General features: G+C 54.3%; 11 protein-coding genes across 11 annotated transcripts; 6 read left to right on the forward strand and 5 right to left on the reverse strand.

The window, feature by feature from the left end:
• Nucleotides 1-30: 30 nt before the first annotated feature.
• Nucleotides 31-1767, reverse strand: BD324DRAFT_630613 (hypothetical protein). Its single transcript, XM_022016344.1, has one exon. It carries the CDS (start codon nt 1447-1449, stop codon nt 361-363), a length of 1089 nt encoding a protein of 362 aa, XP_021869716.1. The 5' UTR covers nt 1450-1767; the 3' UTR covers nt 31-360.
• BD324DRAFT_630614 (hypothetical protein) lies at nt 1768-2367 on the forward strand. Its single transcript, XM_022016345.1, has one exon. It carries the CDS (start codon nt 1820-1822, stop codon nt 2324-2326), a length of 507 nt encoding a protein of 168 aa, XP_021869717.1. The 5' UTR covers nt 1768-1819; the 3' UTR covers nt 2327-2367.
• BD324DRAFT_630617 (thioredoxin-like protein) lies at nt 2368-3450 on the reverse strand. Its single transcript, XM_022016346.1, has 8 exons — nt 3280-3450; nt 3180-3232; nt 2984-3129; nt 2824-2943; nt 2721-2785; nt 2645-2671; nt 2508-2588; nt 2368-2474 (listed from the first exon to the last, which is right to left on the reverse strand). The coding sequence occupies exons 3-8, from the start codon at nt 3038-3040 to the stop codon at nt 2432-2434; spliced, it is 393 nt and encodes a 130-aa protein (XP_021869718.1). The 5' UTR covers nt 3041-3129; nt 3180-3232; nt 3280-3450; the 3' UTR covers nt 2368-2431.
• A 44-nt stretch (nt 3451-3494) lies between these two features.
• Nucleotides 3495-4556, forward strand: BD324DRAFT_60177 (ribonuclease H-like domain-containing protein). Its single transcript, XM_022013935.1, has 8 exons — nt 3495-3586; nt 3629-3671; nt 3727-3815; nt 3882-3914; nt 3955-4043; nt 4100-4261; nt 4321-4421; nt 4461-4556. Exons 1-8 carry the CDS (start codon nt 3550-3552, stop codon nt 4483-4485), a joined length of 579 nt encoding a protein of 192 aa, XP_021869719.1. The 5' UTR covers nt 3495-3549; the 3' UTR covers nt 4486-4556.
• Nucleotides 4463-6196, reverse strand: BD324DRAFT_660353 (clathrin light chain; the record flags this gene model as incomplete). Its single annotated transcript, XM_022018892.1, has 7 exons — nt 4463-5005; nt 5066-5163; nt 5207-5357; nt 5398-5554; nt 5761-5943; nt 5998-6095; nt 6145-6196. The coding sequence occupies 7 exons, from the start codon at nt 6194-6196 to the stop codon at nt 4890-4892; spliced, it is 855 nt and encodes a 284-aa protein (XP_021869720.1). The 3' UTR covers nt 4463-4889.
• Nucleotides 6197-6365: 169 nt separating this feature from the next.
• On the forward strand, nt 6366-7728 carry BD324DRAFT_682335 (hypothetical protein; the record flags this gene model as incomplete). Its single annotated transcript, XM_022019146.1, has 5 exons — nt 6366-6514; nt 6553-6610; nt 6647-7005; nt 7040-7203; nt 7240-7728. Exons 1-5 carry the CDS (start codon nt 6424-6426, stop codon nt 7726-7728), a joined length of 1161 nt encoding a protein of 386 aa, XP_021869721.1. The 5' UTR covers nt 6366-6423.
• Nucleotides 7727-10126, reverse strand: BD324DRAFT_630636 (N-anthranilate isomerase). The gene is made up of 3 exons (XM_022016347.1): nt 9970-10126; nt 9757-9927; nt 7727-9720 (listed from the first exon to the last, which is right to left on the reverse strand). Exons 1-3 carry the CDS (start codon nt 10093-10095, stop codon nt 7747-7749), a joined length of 2271 nt encoding a protein of 756 aa, XP_021869722.1. The 5' UTR covers nt 10096-10126; the 3' UTR covers nt 7727-7746.
• A 142-nt stretch (nt 10127-10268) lies between these two features.
• On the forward strand, nt 10269-11616 carry BD324DRAFT_652110 (hypothetical protein; the record flags this gene model as incomplete). Its single annotated transcript, XM_022018441.1, has 7 exons — nt 10269-10292; nt 10329-10349; nt 10385-10537; nt 10574-10695; nt 10731-10832; nt 10866-11246; nt 11280-11616. The coding sequence occupies 7 exons, from the start codon at nt 10269-10271 to the stop codon at nt 11614-11616; spliced, it is 1140 nt and encodes a 379-aa protein (XP_021869723.1).
• Nucleotides 11617-11662: 46 nt separating this feature from the next.
• BD324DRAFT_581757 (putative MFS transporter) lies at nt 11663-13295 on the forward strand (the record flags this gene model as incomplete). Its single annotated transcript, XM_022013523.1, has 3 exons — nt 11663-12444; nt 12483-12716; nt 12752-13295. 3 exons carry the CDS (start codon nt 11663-11665, stop codon nt 13293-13295), a joined length of 1560 nt encoding a protein of 519 aa, XP_021869724.1.
• A 29-nt stretch (nt 13296-13324) lies between these two features.
• Nucleotides 13325-15143, forward strand: BD324DRAFT_630639 (major facilitator superfamily domain-containing protein). The gene is made up of 2 exons (XM_022016348.1): nt 13325-13489; nt 13527-15143. The coding sequence occupies exons 1-2, from the start codon at nt 13401-13403 to the stop codon at nt 14779-14781; spliced, it is 1344 nt and encodes a 447-aa protein (XP_021869725.1). The 5' UTR covers nt 13325-13400; the 3' UTR covers nt 14782-15143.
• BD324DRAFT_642821 (aldehyde dehydrogenase domain-containing protein) lies at nt 14792-16577 on the reverse strand (the record flags this gene model as incomplete). Its single annotated transcript, XM_022017508.1, is given in 9 exon segments — nt 14792-14807; nt 14843-15141; nt 15173-15376; nt 15412-15489; nt 15522-15977; nt 15997-16159; nt 16191-16251; nt 16289-16473; nt 16510-16577. The coding sequence occupies 9 exon segments, from the start codon at nt 16575-16577 to the stop codon at nt 14792-14794; spliced, it is 1530 nt and encodes a 509-aa protein (XP_021869726.1).
• Between the last annotated feature and the right edge of the window lie 199 nt (nt 16578-16776).

Consider the following 16776-nt stretch of genomic DNA (forward strand, 5'->3'; position numbering starts at 1 on the left):
GTGAATGGAGGTTGTTATGATTTTGGAAAGGCACTTGATCAATTGCAAATCCGCACAGAGGGATCACGTGGCGGGCGAGTGTCTATGGAGCTATATGGGTGCACGCTTGTCTGGCATAAGGTATGCATGGCGTATGGGATGGAGGGCGGACAAGGTGACCAGAGGAAGTCTATATAGCTCTTGATAGTCCTGTACAGCCAGATATCCTATATGTGGAAGGGTATGCGAGAAAAGACCTGACCGGAATGGCCGGTATCTCACTGTCAGCCCCTTGTCAACTCTGTCGACCGTTGATCCCTCGTCACGATGACAAGCTGGTCCAGAGAGGGAACGTGCGAGCCGTTGAGGACGGTGTCTACTTCAACTTCCCCCAAAATCATCAACGTGTCGGCTGGCGGGTCTCACCCAAGCGCCTACGCCAAGACCGCTTCCTCCTAACCCGCCAGCATCCCTCTCACGTCTAAACTCATGTAATGAGTAAACCTTGCCTCCAAAGGCGGAAGCTGATGCCGATGCCTGAGGTTGGGTGTTGTAGCTTGTAAGGATGGACCCAGCAGGGATCCCGAGAGGAGGAACTCGACTTGTCTGGAGTGTCGTGTATAGCTCTGGTGCGAGCAGAGAAATGAGCTCGGAAGATGTGAGCGTCGTGGCCTGAGACGTAGAGGTTCCAGGTATAAAGAGCTTCCGATCGACAGAAGGGACAGTCTCAGGGCTGAATGCTTGAGCAAGCGGATCATTCGTATCCAGATACTCAAGGTACGGTCCCGCGAGGTTTCTGGCTATGCTCCAGCACTCTCTTCCATCGATGATCTCTGTTGAAAGGGCGAACAAAGTCTTAACGATACGTCTGGCACAGCAGGCATCGAGATTGAGTCTCCGTGTCGTCCCTTGAAGTCGAGACCGTACATATAGTTCTGGGAGTCTGCGTGCGAGAGCAAGCTGTGTAAGAGGATCTTTTGGCGGATCAGAAAGAATGTCAAGGATCATCTCAGAATGACGCGAAGAGTTCGTATCTCGCTTCGTACTGATTTGGCTGGCCAGATTTAGCAGGCGATCGATGTTGCTGGTTGATTGACCAGGTGATACTGCCAATAGCTCGGCTGTAGTAGGCACCAAGAGATGAACGAGGAGAGAGGGGTCGGAGTGGAAGTGTGCCCAGGCGTGCAGCCGAGTTTTCTCGTCAGGCAATGTCAAGGGGGATTGAGTGCGATCTGCCATGTACACTTTCCCCAGCATCGATCTGGCGGCGACCGTGTCCATTGTCTGGAGAATGTTGCACGCTTGATCGCTTGCGAGTAGCTCCGCTAGTCCCTGTGGATCGGTATCGGCAACGAGGTCGAGACACTCCAATGCGATGTGCATCTCGTCATCCGTCGAACCCAGCTTCTCGACCAATCCAACGATACCACCTGCCCATTCAGACAGCCAAGAGTAGTCTTCGCGGTTCATTCGTCGCTGATCAGACGTTTGCGATCCCTGATACTGATATCCTTGGGACGGGTGACCAAGGTGAGGTGAATCTCGAGTCAGAATACCTCCTCGTGGAGAATGGTGGTAATTCGGCTTCTGATGTCAGGTGGAATCCTTACGCTCCGTCCGCTACGAGTCCACGGAGTCTATTGTGCTGGGTTGAACTCTGTGAGACCTGACAATGATCTCTAACACATAGACGATCACTGAAGTAAGACGTGGAATGACGATACGCCGTGCCGCGCTATCGGGTCATTTGAAGATTCCAGTTGAACCGAAGTTTGACAAGATGTGACACTTTGACCCAGATCCTCGACATCCCGACTGTGACCATCACCTGATCATCGCTATGGATGTCCCACCGTCTGACCAACTGTATTGGCTCAGATTCCGACCCACAACGCCTAATGCACGCTTTACAGACCTCTATCTAAGATGGCATGGCGGTGGGATTCCAGCCGTTGTATTATCCCCGAACCCACCAAAGTTTCTCCGATTCCACCTGACGAGCGAGGGACAGCAGGTCGCCACGTCCTGGAGGGAGAGCGATAAAGGGAGATATTGGGGGTTCGTCGCTCAAGCAGCCGGGACAGATACGTCGCATCATCCTGTGGAGATGTTTGAGACTCGCGGAGATCCTGGATTGGAGTGGGAGGGAGAGGAAGGCGAGGAGACACTACAGTGGACGAGTCCACCTGACTCCTCGGGTGGATGGTCGGGCTGGATCGTCCTTGATGGACCACACGGTCATCCCCAATTGTATTGGTTGACAAAGGGACACGGTGCAGAGTTACCGATCGGAGCGGAAAAGGTGGACATTGTCAAGGTCCCAATTGTGAATCAGGAGACTGCCTGAGCCCAACGACCCGGACTGAGTGGGCTATGTTAGAGAGACTATATCTCTCAAGATACGATGCATTGCTTCCATAGAGCCTTCCTTGATATCCGCTGATCAAATCTCCTATTTGTGGTGCTTCTTGAGGAAGTCGAGCGTGTTCCGAGAGCTGGCATCAGATCAGACCTTGCTGCCGACTTACTCGTCGGCAGGCTTGACACCGATCTGTGCATCGATCAACTTGCCTGAGCCCTTTTCAAAGATGAAATGGCTTCGCTTGGTCCTGGCGAGGGAAGGGCATCAGCTTGGACATGTCAAGTAGTAGTCATTTGGACCCACTTGTCAGGAGCAAGGAATGCGCCGAGCCTGGCGAAGCACGTCAGTCGCGATTCTGAGATCGCACTGCTCATCTCACCGCTTGATCAACTTGGACTGAGGGTCACAGAGCAGGTTGTAATTGAGCTCCTTTTTGTCTTTCCACTGCATTCGTCAAGACTTGATAGCCAGCTCCGACCCACCCTTTGTTGAGCCGCTGGTTTGTCCTTGGACAAACCGTAGACATCGTACCCTAGTTTCGCGATCTCCGAGTGTATATCTCTGTACCCACACGCTTGGTTGGTGCATCCAGGCGTGTCCGCCTTGCGTTGCTCAGCTGTGAAATCTTCGATCAGAACCTACCTTGGGATACAAGAAGAACACGACGCCCTTTTCTCCTACCAGTTCACTGACATCCATCTCTTTGTCCTCATTCGTCTGCAGCTTTATACTTGGCAGCGTATCTCCGAGCTTGAGGGTTCCTGTTCCGCCAGTAGTAGGTTTTGCATCTTTGGGAGCTTCAGCTTCCTTTTCCACTTCTGTAGCGGGTTTAGCTTTCTTCTTCTCGGGTTCCGTTGTGGTCTTGCTCGATGCCTCGTCGTCGTTGGATCTCTGGACAACGTGTCAGGGCAGCACCGAAATTGACGCGTCACTCTGACCTTTTTGGACTCGTCTTTCGATGCTGACTTGGTCAAACGAGTGGATCTTCTCGTCGATCCAGTCGATTCAGGAGCCTTCTCTGTGGACTTTGGGGCCATCTCGAGGTGCTCAAGGACGTCCAGAAGGCCGAGTACGAATGAAGGAGTGGCTTGACTGGCTTGAATCTATGGCGTCAGTTTGTCCGACGATCGGACATTGTTCTGGGTTGAAATGTTATAGCTTTTGGACGATGAAGATGTTGTCGGATTGTACTCTCACCTTGAGCCAGCATGACAATCCCTTCTTTGGACAGATACATAGCCATGGGTAAGGTAGAAAGCGAGCGGGTGCAAACTTATCTCTCGCCAGACTGCGAGACAGTCCGTACTCGCGCGGGTCATGTCCTTGCAAAGTATGGTCCAACCGAGGCTCAGGTACATGGCTCTTGTCGCTCATACACTCTTTAGAGTCGGGATGGTTGACCACTTTGGTACTGAGATATACCAGTCATACGTATTTGTAGATCGAAGGAACGTCACAGACTGGATCACACGCGGTCAGTGGATGGCCATTGGCTCTCGCGTATCCAAAGCGAAGAGGTCCTGATGTGATGGTCGAGCAGTCCATGGTATCAAACCTGGAGACTTGGACGATGGTGCGTTTTCAGGAGATGTGGATCATACTGAGGGATCCAGCGCCTCGCTTTCAGGAGGTCCAAGCCAAGATCAAGGAGATACTAAAGGACAAGATCTTAGTCGGACACGCAGTGTTCAACGATCTTTCAGTGAAGATTATTGTTGACTAAGCTTGAGCTCTGACTTGTTGACGCTTGACTCGCAGTGGGTACAACATCGTCATCCGTACGAAGACGTCCGCGACACATGCCTCTACTATCCTCTTCGAAAGTCCATCGGCGTTGAAAGAGAAGGCGAGTACCCAGGGTTAAAGAAACTCTACTTGAAGGCTTTCGGGGAGGAAATCCAAAAGGACATTCACTGTCCTGTGAGACGGCCGTATTGCGCATCAGATGCAATAGCTGATGCTTTCTTGCTCGTTCCCAGGTGGAAGATGCTCGCGCGGCCATGCGATTGTTCATGAGCGTTAGGAAGGAGTTTGAGCAATCTTTGGCGGCCGGTGAAGACTGCATCTCTGGGATGCCTGCGTGAGTTGATCGGCTGGCAGTCAAGCTGACAGAATACAGGGCATACCAGAAGTGGTTCTGGTGATGAAGTGCTTTCTTAATGCCCGCACGACACAGCATGACCTCATGATGCTACGAATTCCTCACGACTGCCATGCATCTCTCCATTCACCTCATCTTCTCCTACTTCTCGATCGAAGCACAAGAGTCAGTCAGTTCGCCAGAGATCATTGCACCATGAAGTCCCGGCTTATGCACATGTTCATCAACGTCGTGTACATAACGTTTTTCACCGACAAGACTATCTCGTAAGTCATTGAAGCGCTACGGCGGCGAGACTGGTCGTCCACTCGACGGGGCTGCGGGTCAACCCCGCTCCTCCGTGTTCCTGCCCAGCCCCCCTGTGCGGTGGTGTCTCGATACAACAAGTTTGGAATCATTCCTCTCTTTTTTTCCACCCTCCCTCGCTCTATTATCATCTCTCCTCATCTAGAAACCGGCAGCTCCGGGCGCCTTGTCACCCTCTCGTCTCAGAGCCAATAGGATCTCACGCATACGGGCGAGATCAGATCCACCTGGCACAGACGGTCTAATGGTTTTTGATTCTGCAGAGAGTTAGCTCTCCACCAAGGAAGAGATGGACGCCTAGGTGTCGGCGCACTCACGAGAATTCTCCAAAGAAATGAGTTCTGTCACTCGCTCCCATGCAGATCCTTTCGCGGTACCGTCTCTCAACTTTTCCAAGAATGCAGCTTCGTTCTCCCTACGGTCGCGTCAGCGCCAAATTTAAATCAACATTAACTCACTTGTTCTCCCTGATGTTCTTCTCCTTGAGCTTATTGTACTCCTCATAAAACGCATCGATGCTCTTCTCCGCCTTGTTCTTCATCTCATCACGAGCTTTACGATCATTCTCGTCCCGACGTTTGATCTCTTCAGCTTGACGTGCGCGCCACTCTGCCGGGGGTGAGCTGGATCCATCGCCGCGCTTACTCACCCTTGATTGGCTCAGTGTCTTCTTGGGCTTCCGGCAGGGTGTTTTGTAGAGGCGGTGGAGGAAGGATGGAGGTGGAGCTCTTTGGAGGCGCGGTATTGGCATAAGGTGAAGATCCGTAAGGTTGAGCAGCGAGAGCATTGAAGACGGGTTTGGGAGGCTGGGACAAGTCAGCGAAGGCCACGAGTTGGGGTCCCAAGGCGAGCTCGACAGCAGGATTAACGTATATGCAGTCATCACGCCTTGCTACGCAAAAGAATGCCCGTCGTCCATCTCAGACGCTCGAGGTGGACACCGCCTGGCGGGGGGCCCTCAGGTCTGCCAACTCTCGCCTCACTCGGACTCGCCCATGACTTGTACACTCACCGCTTCTGCCCTGACCTCATCCGACAGATCCGGAAAGGCACTCGTGAACTTCTCCATTTCCTCATCTTGGCCTGTGCCCGCGACCCCAGTGACTCTGAACTCTGACCCGTTGATTCCTGGTGAATCAAGTGAGGGGAAGGCGTCCATTCCCGAAGGTCGAGGTGAGGGTGATTTGGCTGGAGGCTGAGTGTTGACAGGTGAGCCTGGAGCAGAGCACAAAGTTCAGCCTCTCGCAACGCGCCCAGTGCACGAAGTCTGCTCACTCATACTTGTCAGATCTACGCCTGACGGTGCTGTCGGTGCTGAACCTGTTGCGAAGAGCTCAGCGTCGTCTCCTGAGATATGTCGTCAGCTCGCTCATGAATCACAGGAGGACAGTCTCACCGAGCGCTGCCTTCTCCCTCGCCAGGAAATCTGCCATTGGATCGTCTGACATGGTGTCAAGAGCAGGGAGCTGGGGGAGTATATGGTAAGGTGAGAGGAGAGAGCAGTGACGTCCACCACCCACCAGCCGTGCCACGCGCTGACCAGATTATAAAGCCGAAACGCCGACAGTGTGGCACCTGTGGAACGCGAATGACTTTATGGATGGGACTGAACAAGATGATGATGATGATGATGAAGATGATGATGAAGACGACAACTATCATGTAGCATCGAGCCATGGCGGAGGGGATCAATAAGAAGAGTGTTCCGCTGACACATCCCACTCATGTTCAAGATATCATCGCAGCTCCACTCGAGGAGAATGACAGTGGGTCCGAATGCTAGGTCTGCTGCTGAACATCCCAGTCGAACTATTCATGTCCAATTTGGGGGACTATGTCAACGCAGCGAGTGTACCTTCAATGTGGGTGACCAATCACGTCGCAAGCTGACATGATAGCCGACATATCCAATTCTTATTCTACCTCTCGCTCTTCCCTCCTGCCGCGCCACTCAAGCCGAGCCCGTTATTCCTCCTCAAACGACTATTAGCATGTCACTCGCCTGTAACCCTGTCGGTGGCTTCCCCTGTACCATCCTATGGATCCCAGGTACCGGTATATGCAAACTGGCACGTCGATACGGGCATACAGATGGAGCGCCAGACGATGAAGCTATTGAAGCGTTGTCGAGCGGGCGTCTGGGATCTGTTTTGGGTGTCTGTTGAGGAGGAAGACAAGGTGGTCAGCGATACCGCTTGGGAACTGATAGGGTGGTGTGTCGAGCTATGGGAGAAGGATCAGGCAGAGTCTGAGGATTGTGAGTTCTGCGTGTGGATTGAGCTCACGATAAGCCTTTTCCGCTCTGTTTGTGGCGCAACTTGGGGGTCCATCACCCGACTTGGCCAAAGACAATGCCTCATCTATAGTCGATATTACCAGGTGTGCATTCGAGGAATCTGGTGCTAGTCTGAGTCAGATGAGACGGATAGAGCTGGCCGCGAGGATGTTCGCCTTGGTACGATTCATATTCCGTTCATCACTGACTTTTTAGCTTATCAATGCGACTACAGTCTCACCACCTCGGTTCCATCCGCCTTCCCTGTCGCTCACCTTCCTACCTCTCTTCCGATCCGCCCTGGGCCCTGAGCATATTTCGATGTTCTTGTCCATTCTTCAGCCCCGAACTCCGCACTACGTCCTCGCACATATCTACACCATCGCGCTCGAAGAGCTCGCCGGTTGTCGTATCTCTCGCGCCAGGTCGAGAAAGCTGCGGGGATCAACGGATGACTTTGATTACAGCTTTGGAGCTCTCGCCCCGCCAACTGTCACGTTTCTCCTGGGCGATCTTCTGCTTCTCCCTCCGAGACCAGATCAAGATAATCGAATGGCAGTCATCAAACTCGCTCTGGTCGGCATTATGCTTGGGCAGTACCCAGGAGCAGAGGCTTGGCTCGTTTCCCCCGACACTCTCGAAAGGCTCAAAGAGACCAATCCAGATTCAATCATCATTACCCTTCTCCAGCATGCCCTACATTGACCCATGTATCATAATGCATCATCCTGTAGCTCGTACAGCATCTATGAACGCCTTGACCCTGCTCGGATCCTTGCCGCAACCATCTGACGAGTCGGTCCCACTACTGACGTCGACAGCCAATACACCAGGGACTTCTTCCAGCGCCCTGACCACGTTTTCCGGTGTCAATCCACCCGCTAGAATGACTGGGAGTGGGTACCTCCCTCCACTCCCGACCTGACCGCTTTGGACGATTGACTTGGCCGTGCTCCAGTCAAATGTCTTCCCCTCGCCTCCTCCTCCCCCACTTGCATCACCGGCATCGAGCAGGGCAAATTGGTTCAGTCCCGGTCGATCGACCTCGCCTCCAGAAATCTTGCCCTGGTGATCGACGCGGAACACTTTGATCACTGGAACAGGAATGAACCGTGCCCACGACTGTGGTTCGTCACCATGCAGCTGGACCATGTCGAGGCCGATGGTGTCGACGGCATCCAGGATCTCTGGCAGCGGCTGGTTGCGGAACACACCGACCAATTGGGGTCTGCGGCGAGAGGCGAGGTGAGAGGCGTGAAAGGTGAACCAGGGCTGCGAGGGATCGACGGTGGAGGTACTGGCACGTGAGGATGACCGAACCACTCGAGAAATCTCCCCGGCGACGCTGTGCGTCACCTGACGCTTGGTCCCAGGAACGAGGATCACTCCAATCATGTCTGCTCCGGCGGCCAATGCCACTTTGGCATCAGCAACCGACCGACACCCACAAATTTTCACCAGTGGGCGAATGACGACTGGCTTGAGGGGTGGCAGACTGATCAATGAACGGAGAAAAGTGAATGGATCAGGTGCTCGCATTAGGGATTCGCCGACGAGGACAGCTTTGACACCTTCCTTCACGTACTTTTGCACGTCTTCGGGGCTTGAGATCCCTGACAAGGCGCAGAGGATCACGTCGCGCCCCTGAAGAGCCGCGTTGACCCTGGAGGTGGTCGACATGTCGACGTTGAAATCGTGCAAATTTCGATTGTTCACCCCGATCACCTTGGCCCCGATCTCCAGGGCTGTCTGTAATTCATCGGGATTGTTGACCTCGACGAGAGGTTCCATTCCGAGAGAGAGCGAATATCTGTAAAGCTTTTCGAGTAACGGCCGATCAAGCATGGCAACGATGAGGAGGACGGTGTCTGCTCCGTGAAGTCTGGCCTCGTCGATCATATAGGTGGAGAGGATAAAGTCTTTGCGTAGGACAGCCGGTCGATTGGGCAACGATTCCAGTGCTTGTCGGACGGATAGCATGTCGCTCAAGCTCCCCTTGAACCATTTTGGCTCGGTGAGCACAGAGATCACTGAAGCGCCTGCGAGAGCGTACTTGATGGCCTGTTCTGGAGCGTTGGTGGAGATGGCGATATCACCTTTGGAGGGTGATGCACGTTTGATCTCTGCCATGATGGCGGTATGAGGGGTGGAGGTGAGGCGAGCGATGAGGTTGATTTGAGATGGAGCAGTGTGCAGAGAAAGCGAGGTGGAGAGGATGGCAGGGGTAGTGGCAGGGGCCGATTGGCTTTGTTCGACGTCGACGAGTCGTTGCGCTCGAATATTCTCCAGAATCGTCGGCACACGAGGAGCGGAAGGCGAGGATGCTGATCCATTCACAAGGGCCGTTGCCGATCCCTTGGGTGCCGCCTCTACTCCACACCAGGCATTCTCGCTCCAGGTCCCACCTTTCATTTTCAGGAAATTGGCAGCGAGACCTCGACCGCCTTCGGACATGCACGATTCGGGATGATATTGAACGGCTTCGACACAGTATGTACGATGACGAACACCCATGATGACACCTGACTCCTTTGTCGTGGCGCTGACTTGGAGTTCTTTGGGCAGACTGAGGATGGAGGCGGAAAGAGAATGATAGCGAGTGGAGGCGAGAAGCGGGGGGAGCGAATGGAATATGCCGAGCGCATCGTGCTCGACGAGTGACGTCTTACCATGCTTGATCTCGCCCGCATAGGCGATCTGTCGTCAGCGCATGCTAAGGAAGTGCGCACTCACCTCTCCACCGAGGACATCCACTAGACACTCTAGACCCATGCAGACGCCTAATATTGGAACTTTGCCCATACCCCAGGTGATGACTTCTCGACTGATTCCAGAGTCTGTCTTGGGATGACCAGGTCCAGGCGAAATACATATACGGTCGAGGTCTCCTGCATTGTACATTGCCTTGGGTGTGGTCAGTACTAGCTCTTCGCTGGAAACCCCTACCTCGACTTCTTCGATGGTGATTTTGTCATTTCGTCTGACCAATGGATTTCCTCCTAGCGTTGCGAGGTCAGAGTAAATGTTCCAAGTGAACGAGTCGTAGTTGTCTATGAGCAGAGTGTAGCCCATGTTGGGTTCAATGTGGGTCTGAAGATCAAAAGAGATCGAGTCGAGGCAACATGGGATCAATGCAGGCCCAGGCAAGAGAAGATTAGGTAAACGAATGTCACGTGGCGTATCAACGAAGTGACTGCCGGTGGTGGTGACGACGACGAGGGCTATGGTGATAGTGACCAACGACCATGGAGAAGTACTCAAAGTGGAGGGTGAGTGAGACGATTGTGGGCCGAGCTGAGATGTAGGACGCCTCAACGGGCATTCAGGTGAGGAGAAGGCAGTGTTCCTCGCTGATGTCTAGCCATTCCTACCGCCGGTTCCTCCTTCCTCCGGTTCACCTCTGGCTCTCCTGCTCAACCTTTCCAGCTGCGTTCATGCGTTGACTAGAGCCATACTGCTTGGTGCAGTGGCCCTACTGTACCTTTTGCTGGTTGAAGGGGTATGCCTCGTGCTGGTGAGATGGACGCGTACACCATGTGCTGATGCCCAGGTCCCCATACCGCCTCTATTTCACGCTGCCTCCAACATTCTCACTGCAATACTATGCCGTCTCGCTCTCGGTCTCATGGGTTACTGGTGGATAGATACGGAGATGGTGTCATCCAAACGAGGGTGGGAGCGAAATCTGGTTCCTAGGCTGATGCCAGACTCAAAGGGGTGACCCAAATCGTGAACCAGTCACCTCGACAGGGTGATCTTATCTTGTCTAATTGGACATCCTACGTAGAAGTGCTATACCTTGCATTCAGGTGAGACATCGTGTTTTCTTCAGCTGACGACAGATACAACCCTACCTTCCTACTGCCCGTTTTCCCGCCCGCTACCCAAGCGGAGACCAAGTTTGGTCGGTCCACAGGAACGGGCTCTGCCAATATCGCGACTACATTGATCCGGACTCATCCGCCTTGTTTAGGATACCTCCCAGTATCTCTCTTTGAACTGCTTCGGCGCACCGGCGATGTCCCGCCGACCGCTGCGACCCCCCCTCCTGGCATGTACAAGACTTTGCGCGATGCCAGACGGACAGAGCGTCGACCCGTAGCTATGTTCCCCGAGGGCACGACGGGCAACGGAAGAGCCGTCCTATGGTTTGGTGTAGATGTTTTGGACGATGAAGACATTGGCGGGGACCAACCGGGTCAAGTCTATGTCAAAGCGTTCAAGTGAGTCTCCATTAAGAGCCGATCTCACTTCAGGCACTCTGCCCCGACGACATTCGCTCCTACTGCCACATGTTCCCTCCCGCAACCCCTCTATCACCTCTTGACTTCCCTCCTCTTCACGCCCAGTCCATTCCCTTCTCGGTCTCTCCTCGTGAGAACTCTTCATCCCTCTGCCTCTCCCTCGTCTCCATCCTTCCTCCCTTCGGAGGTGCTTGCATTGGGTCAGGGACCATCTCTGAAATATGGTCGAGGTGCATGGAGAGAAGCCATCGAGATTGTCCTGGCGGAGACGGGCAAAATCAGGCGTGTGCGTCTGGGATGGGTGGAGAAGGCCGAGTTGATAGCGTTCTGGAGGGGAAAGAGGAGATGAGCGGAAAAGCCGAAAAGTTGCTTGACAGAACATAGATTGTTCTACCATGTCCACTGAGATTCATGAGGTTCACGAGCTCGTGGACAGATCTCGTCGTACCTCGCTCCAGGATGTGACGCCTCCACTACAGAATGTCTCTTCGACGCCTCACTCTGAGCTCTCATCCTTCCACAAGGTCTTCATCGTCGCTCAGCTCTCCGGCATCATCTTTCTCTTCTCCGCAGGGAATGGGCTGACCATCGTGGGCTTGCCCATCATGACGAGTCAGCTGAAAATCCCCTCTGCGCTAGCATTCTGGCCCACGAGCGTGACGAGTCTCGCATCGGCTTCTACCATTCTTCTCTCTGGATCTATGGCGGATGTCCTTGGCCCGACCCTGGTGGACCGAGCCGGTTGCGTCCTCATGGCCATTTTCGTGCTTGCCGCGGGCGGGGTGGAGAACGGGACCCAGCTGGTGACTGTGAGAGCCATCTCTGGTATAGGTGCAGCGATGCACTCGGCAGCCTCTGTGGGCATCATCTCGTCGGTCCTTCCTCGAGGTCGAAGTCGAAACATTGCCTACTCGTGTTTCGGCCTCAGCGCACCGTTAGGCTTCTCATTTGGCTTGGTCGTAGGCGGCATCATGATTGATACAACGGGATGGCGAGCGGGTTGGTATCTCTTTGGATCCATCATGTTGGTGTTCTGCGCAGTTGGATTCTGGGCCCTACCCAGGCCAGTACAGAGGGACCCGTGGCGGGTGACTTTCAAACGTCTTCAACAGCATGTCGACTGGGTCGGCGCTCTCCTCGCATCGGCATTCATGAGCATGCTCTCGTATCTCCTGGCGTGAGTCGAGCCGCAGCAGACACATCTGACGGTGGAAGAACCCTCAGTACCGATGTGACGCAGATCAAAAGACCCGAAAGCATTGCTTTGCTGTGTCTTGCCGTCGTATCACTCCCGCTCTTCCTCACATGGGTGCATCATCAGGTCCAACGAGGCAGACCAGCTTTGATCCCCAATTCGTTCTGGAAGAACCTTACGTTCACTACGATATGCGGGACGATAGTACTCTCCTTTGCTGTGCTCAACTCGTTGGAACTGTTTGCGAGCTTATTGTAAGAGAGTCCTCGCATACACCGCTGACGAAAAGCTTTCAAGAAATCCAGCACCTCAGCCCGCTTCAGACTTCACTGCGTATCCTCCCAAGCATGATCGTCGGCGCCATGCTCAACCTCACCATTGGCTTCATGGTTGATCGCATCCCACCCATCTGGATCGTCACATTGTCATCGGTGCTCTGTGCCATTGCCCCGCTGCTTATGGCGGTGATACACCCGCAACGGACTTACTGGGGCAATGCATTCATCGCTCAGCTCTTGCAACCTGTCAGCTGTGACGCTTTGTTCACCGTCGGACTGGTCGTCATCTCGGAAATCTTCCCCGAAGACAAGCAAGCGCTGGGCGGGGCGGTATTCAATATGGTCGCCCAGTTTGGGAATGCCCTCGGTCTGAGCATCATGCAGATCGTCTCAATGCTCGTCAAAGCGGAACGGGAACGGGAAGGAGATCCGGCGGCTCTCATGTCAAGTTATAGGGCCAGCTTTTGGACCATGTTTGGGATGATGCTGGCCTGTGCATTGTGGGGAGGTTTGGGACTGAGACGCACCGGAAAGATTGGACTCCATAGGGATTAGGTTGTTGATGATCGGCATGAAAATTGTGACGAGTCTTTGCGAGTCGAATTCTGCCAACCCAACTGTCTGACTCGATGTATTCATACAGTTTGATCGCTCAACACAATGAACCAGATCCCTTTACGCCCTCTGGATGTAACGCGACCAAGCGAGTCGGAACTCGAACCAGAAGACCGAATCGTTGACTCTGACTTGTGGGGTTCTCTCCTCCCGTTGAACGCTGACACACAGCCGAGCCGTGATCATTTGCATATCCTCCTTCCTCCTCATCTTCACCACATGCGGGACTCTCTTCTCCTTTGGGGTCTTTCAAGATCTCTACCAGACCATGTCACATGAGCCAGGCAACCCTTTCAGCGGCGCGTCACCCGCCATGATCGATCTTGTGGGCACCCTTGGTGTCTCCTTCCAGAGCGTCTTTGCACCCTTCGCCACGGCTTGGGCTAAGCGCTTCTCGCCGACAGCAGTGAGCTCCCTGGGTGGACTCATGTTTCTCCTGGGGTGCATTCTAGCGAGCTACTCCACAAAGCTCTGGCAATTCATCCTGACCCAAGGTATGATGCTTGGTATCGGGACGTGCCTGTCCAACATGCCAGCCGTGACGGTCGCTCCGACATGGTATGGGCCCCGCCGCGGTCTAGCCATGGGGATCATCCTCTCAGGGACTGGCGTCGGAGGCGTCGCGTGGACCCCTGTGATTCAGGCCCTCAACCAACGATATGGGTTCCGAATGACGCTCCGGATCGCAGGGGCAGTTACCGCTGGGATGATCGTCCTCCCTGCGACTCTGTTGCGATGGGACTCTGCGTCTCAGCGTCGGATCGATCAAGAACGACGGAACATGTCACTCGCTGCAAAGATCCTGAACATTCCTCTGCTCGACTGGCAAGTAGCCAACTCGCGCAAGTTTACCGCTCAGCTGTTCAGCGCGTCGTGTCAAGGTGCAGCGTACTATACGCCAATCTTTTTCTTCTCCGCCTACGCGAGAACTTTGGGATACAGTGCCACGACAGGAGCCAGCTTTATCGCCATCACCAATGCCTGCAATGCCATTGGCAAGATTGGCGTGGGGTTCGTAGCGGACAAATGGGGTCGCCTCAACTCGCTCTTCGTCACGACACTGATCTCTACGGCAATCACCTTTGGCCTGTGGCTGCCTTCCACCCTTGACATTGACGTTGTACCCAGTCGCGTGCTGTTCATCGCCTACTCGATCGCCTTTGGTCTCTTTGCAAGTCCGTATGTGGCTCTCTTCCCCACCAGCTTAGTCGAACTCTTTGGGCCGGCACACTTTGCAAGCGTCAATGGGTGTCTGTACATGGCAAGGGGAATCGCAGCACTCATAGGTACGCCAGTGGCTGGCGCGCTGATCATGCGAGACGTGGACTCGCCACAGGCTTATCGCTCCATGACCATCATGGTGGGAGCATTGCTGGCCGCGGCGAGTGGTGGAGTTTTATGGGCAAGGATAGAGAACAGGAGGTGATACGAATGCATCACAGTGGCCATGGACTACAGTCAGCAGAGCTTTTCAAATGTACGCTCACCTCGTCTGGGTCAGATTCTGATGCACCGCCTTGACCTGCATATACGTCTCCATGCCATTCACTCCGAGTTCTCTCCCTATCCCACTCTGCTTGAATCCACCAAATGGTGCGCCATTGTCCACCAACATGTATTCGTTGATCCAGACTGTCCCGGCATTTAGCGCTCGACTGACTCTCGTGGCTTGGCGAGTGTCATTGGTGAACACTGCAGCAGCGAGACCATAAGTCGTATTATTGGCCATGGCAACGCCCTCCGTCTCGTCGTCAAAGGTAGAGACGCATACGACGGGCCCAAAGATCTGTTGTGAGCTACATCATCGCTTCACTCACCTCTTCCCGAATCACCGTCATGTCCTGCTTGATGTCGGTGAGGATAGTTGGCTCGATCCAGAAGCCTTCGCCCCCCGGTGCCCATTTCCTGCCCCCGGTCACGACCGTCGCGCCTTCTGCCTTGCCCGAGTCGATGTACCTGAGAACTTTGTCGCGTTGGAGCTGGGAAATGAGCGGCCCGAACGAGGTCTTTTCGTCCTCGGGCTGATGGTCAGAATGGTTCACTTTCTACACCTCACCTGACCAATGGCAGTGGCCTCGGCTCGTGCCTTAAGAGCTTTGACGAAGCCCTCATATGCGCCTTGTTGCACGTAGACCTGGCATAAGCTAAGCTTCTAGCGTGACTCACCCTACTGCCCGCACAGCAGTCCTGCCCCGAGTTGAACCAGATGGCACATGCTGCCCAGTCTGCTGCCTCTTCCACGTCCGCCGAGTCAAAGATGACTATAGGGCTCTTCCCTCCGAGCTCGAGAGTCACCTTTTTTAGGTTGCTCTCGGCAGCAGCGATACTGATCTTGCGTCCCGTCAGGACAGATCCAGTGAATGCCACCTTGTCAATGTCATCATGCCTGGCTATCGCATCTCCCGTCGTCGCCCCGAGCCCCGGGACAGTATTAAAGACACCGGGTGGGAAACCAGCCTCGGCCACGAGGTCGGAGAGCATCAGCGCTGTCAGTGGCGTGAGCTCGGATGGCTTCATGACGACACAGCAGCCTGCTGCGAGGGCAGGGGCAATCTTCCATGCCCACATTTGGATGGGATAGTTCCATGGAATGCTGCCGTCAGCTCGGAGGGGAGACAAGTACTTGCATTTGCCCGCAGACTCCAATCGGTTGTTGAATCGTATAGATGAACTTTTCTTTCGCATAATTGTCAATGGTGGTCCCGTGAAGCTTGTCAGCGAGTCCAGCATAGTATCGGAGACAGGCGATCGAGTCGGCGAGATCTACGGTCCGGGCCATGCGAACGCCTTTACCAGTGTTGAGACTGGGGTTAGCGGGTTCAGTGCTATGCTCACCTTTCCACCGCTGCAAGCTTGTCCGTGTCCCGCTCCATAAGGTCCGCGAGCTTGAACAAAACTGAGAGTCAGATTTATCGTGTACTTGCCTTACTCACGTCTGCCTCGCTCTGCCGCGGTCACGTTGTTCGCCCAAGTCGTCTCGAATGCCTTTCGTGCAGCTTTGACGGCCCGATCGACGTCATCCTTGGTGGCATGACTGATATCCAGGAGAGGCTTGTTCGTGGCCGGGTTGACGGTAGAGAACGTCTCGCCAGAGGAGGAGGGTGACCACTCGTTGTTACTTGGGTGTCAGTCCAGAACAGGGCACCGAGCTCACATGAAGATCCCAGTGGGAACCTTGAGAGAGCCCGCTTTGGGCGTGCTGACCGACGCGTAGTGACTCATTCTGCGGATGCTGTACAACGACCCCGTCACTCTCATGCTCTAGGTCAACACCAAGAGAGGACCGGTCGGGTTACCCGACGCTTATCGGATGGGCATGTGGCGTGATCAAACGTGGCGGCCAAATTCGAGGTGGACAATAGGACAGGAGGGATGTGTGATCAGGCTCGCTTGGAAGCGGGATGCAGGATGTACTCGCTTC

This window comes from Kockovaella imperatae, assembly GCF_002102565.1.
Source record: "Kockovaella imperatae strain NRRL Y-17943 chromosome Unknown BD324scaffold_10, whole genome shotgun sequence".
NCBI classification, from domain to species: domain Eukaryota; kingdom Fungi; phylum Basidiomycota; class Tremellomycetes; order Tremellales; family Cuniculitremaceae; genus Kockovaella; species Kockovaella imperatae.